This window comes from Centruroides sculpturatus, unplaced genomic scaffold, assembly GCF_000671375.1.
Source record: "Centruroides sculpturatus isolate CEXI.00-Female unplaced genomic scaffold, Cexi_2.0 scaffold1731, whole genome shotgun sequence".
NCBI lineage: Eukaryota > Metazoa > Arthropoda > Arachnida > Scorpiones > Buthidae > Centruroides > Centruroides sculpturatus.
The window spans coordinates 1297-5019 of record NW_019385974.1 but is presented as its reverse complement, the minus strand read 5'-3'; the positions used below and the strand labels follow the sequence as shown (position 1 = coordinate 5019).

The window sequence follows — 3723 nt, the reverse complement described above, 5'->3', positions numbered from 1 at the left end:
TATATATATATAATTAAATTCAGATGTATATATAATTTATTAACTAAAAAATTTTAAATTTATTTGAGAATCTGTTATATATATACACTAGTTGAAATCATTTTTTTTACATTAAAAAAATATATATGTACATTCAAAAATCAGAATATGTATTAGTTGCAAATGAAACATGATAATGATGATGATAATGATGATACAAGTTAGAGTATTAATATTAGTTTATATATAAATCTTGGCTAATTGAGTTTGATTTAGACTTTAATGTAATATTTTCATTTCCACAAATGTACTTTCACTACATTTGCCAATGTGCTTCTGTATTTTTACAGCGCAACAGATTGTTTCTGGAAAGTCAACTGTCAATTTTAGTCATAATTATCATTGTTTTTGATGCTTTCTAACTTGTCTTGTCCATTATCTGTATTTCACAAAAACAAACACCATCTTTTAACTATTTTTCATAGACTTCAATTCAGATCATATGTCTATTACATCAAACACATGAATACCTGGCCTTCTTGTATCCTAACAAAATAATTCAATTGCAATTACTTTGGTATTCATTTTAATTACAGCAATTTATATTTTAAATTCTAATGAAAGCATACATATGTGTAGTTGAAATTTTTTTTTAATTTAATTAAATAAAAGCATTAAAAAAAATTTTATTTGAAAGAAATTAATTGATATATTTTCATTTATTTATTAAAATATAGTTAGAATTAAGAAAATTCTACTTACTGATGATAATGATAAAAATGATTCATGTTGAATAATTTCTTGGGCATGTTTATCAACAAAACAGCAGCATACTTCTGCCAATGATGATAAATGGAATAAATTTGCTGTATCGTATATCATACAAACATTACGGATGTTCAAAATTGCTTTCAGATATTCAGAAATAGACGTTTCCAGTTCGACAAAACCATACTGATGAGCCAGACCAAGTATATCCAAAATCATATCTTCCTATTTATTTATATAGAAATAAAAATAATTTAAAATCTTATTTATAAACATTTATAATTAAACCTAAAATATTTTAAAAATTAATTTCATTTGAATTTTAATGAAAAAAACCTATAATTTTTTTGATAATTTTGTTTGCTATTTAAATTTTATGTTTTTGCTATCATTTCTTCTATCAACAATATACACAAACTTCTTCTCTATGCTCTCACACAAATTCTTTTGGACTTTATGATATAATGCTCCATTTCTTATATTTTCATTTTGTTAGTTCTCAATGCATTTGTTAACAAACTTGCATAAATCAATAATTTTTTCTAAATATTCAATGTTAAATTTATTATTTCATAAATATTCAAAATACTCTATTCATCTTTTTTCTGTTATTTTTAAATTCAATTTTTTGCTCTTTTTCTTTTAATATATTATTAATACCAAATTCTTAAGACCAACCTAACTTTCCTCTCATAACATCTTAGGATCTATTATTTAATTCTGTTTTAACCTCAGTGTACAGTTTTAAACTCTGTATTAAACAACTGAATACTGTTAGATCTTATTTTATATTTCATTGAATCCTTTGAAAGCATCAGAAACTGAGATGACACGATACTGAATTCTGCTAATATGTATTCAGAATATCAGTTTATAAATAAACTAATACCAGTATATTGGGAACATTCCAATATGCTAATATATCAGTATCAGATAGGTATCAGTTCATCTCTAATCAGAACATCTACATATTTCTTTTCAGTAAATTATGAACTGCACACATTTCAGTTTGTTTCATTATTAGTAAGTCTAAACAATGCTTATTCTCCATATTAAATCATTATCTTTAGAACTAATTTTATAGCATCATCTAAAAAAAAATGTTACAAAATTTACTGATTAATCATCCATATATCTTCTATTATACTGTGTTTGATACCTGTGTGATTTTTTTTACAATCTTCTTATAATCACAATATTATACATGAACAATTTCTAAAAGTAATTTAACATATGTAGTAAATAAAGAAATTATAAAGTAATAATGAGTAAGAATGAAAATTTTGTGCATTAAGCATTTTTTTCTTTTAACTATCAGACATACATTTAAAATTAAATAAAAAAAACATTGTCATAATGCTGGGTTGCAATTTTTAATTTAAAATTTATGTTCTCCACTTCAAATTAGTAATGGCTTGCCCCTGTACATTATACTTTTTCTTTAACAATGGCATCATGCTGGTCATCTATCAAACTCCTTTCAGAGGAAAATTTTTGAATTGAAATAATGTTACATCTGGTTTGCGTCAGAGGTTCGTATATAGTTAATTGGAGCCTCCTGTCCCTAAGCTTTCAATTCTGTTCTTGGATTTTGTCTATTTAACTCTGTTCTTGAGATTAAGGAAAGACAGACAGATAGACAGACAACAACAGTGGGAATTTATAGGTCTACAATTTTTCAAATTGCAGCCCGATGACATGATGCAGAAAGTTACTAACCTGAATTTCTATAGAATATTTTTTACTATAGATATAAAATTTTAAGCGGATTTGAATTGTTAAATATCATTTTACCAAAACATTAAATTATAAAGTACAAATGGGCCAGAGGAAAAGCTGGGGATTTTTCCCCGAGGCCAGAGAGAATTTAGTTGGCCCATAATTGTTTCTACCTATATTAATGTTATCTATACCCAGTTGCATACCAAGCTTTTGATGGCTCTGGTTATAAACAATCATCATTATTAGCAGAAATCAAATATAAGAAGCTCCCTTATTTAAAGGAATTAAGTAATAATTTTAGTTCAGACAATAAAAAAAAAATCAATGAAAATATATTAAAGTTTAATAATTCTTTTAATTATAAATAATTTAATTACATATCTTACTTTAAGATTTGTTAATGTCATACGACCAGTATAAATATAGCGCAATAAGATCTTGAAAGCTACTAAAGATGTTCCTTTTAATTCAATTACATCTTGTGATGATTCTCTCATTCCACCATATAATAATGCTCTAAAAATTAATACATAATAAAAATTAGCCATTTTAAACACACACACATTTAAACTTTTGAATAACAACAAATTAAAATTCATGTAAAAAAAAAAAGAAAGAAAAAGTGTTCATATAAATTACAAGTTACCATAAATTACTGACTGAATTTTTTTATCATCATATGACTAAAACATTCAATAAAATATAATTTAATATATATTTTTTTGGATTATTTTTAAAAATTAAGATAAATTTTATTAATAACTAATTTGGAAAAATAAACTGCAGAAAATTATATTTTATACGATAATAAGGTATAAAAAAAATATTTAAATACTTTATATAAAATATATTTCAATAGAAATCTTTTTATTCATTTTTGGGATTACTAGACTAAAACATAAATATGTCGTATAATACAATTATGAATCCTAACAAATTCTTTTCAGATAAATGAAAATATACTAGAGAAATACAAGGTGGAACATAATTACATCTCCTATTTTATTTTAAAGCAATCAAATTGAAATTCATACATATTAAATTATATATTAACATATCTTGGCGAAGGATTTTTGCATCTCACTTTATTTTAATATGACAACTTGCAACGTCAATGCACATACATATGAGACATTTTGTTTCCTCAGAGACTTTTGACATTTCTGGTATCACAAGACAGCGTTGCCCCAATTCTGTCCAGAAGCTCCTTAATAGCAAGTGGCTTCATTGCATACATGTGTTCCTTTACAGAAC

The 3723-nt window shown here is 24.6% G+C and overlaps 1 protein-coding gene across 1 annotated transcript in view; it reads right to left on the bottom strand.

The window, feature by feature from the left end:
- LOC111612886 (BTB/POZ domain-containing protein 9-like) overlaps positions 1-2990 on the bottom strand; it is a gene marked incomplete at its 5' end in the record, with an annotated part of 29058 nt that extends 26068 nt beyond the window's left edge. The window contains 2 exons of the mRNA XM_023354168.1: positions 742-972; positions 2856-2990. Of these exons, the coding sequence (XP_023209936.1) occupies positions 742-972; positions 2856-2990 (366 nt within the window). The remainder of the gene's footprint in view (positions 1-741; positions 973-2855) is intronic.
- Positions 2991-3723: the final 733 nt, after the last annotated feature.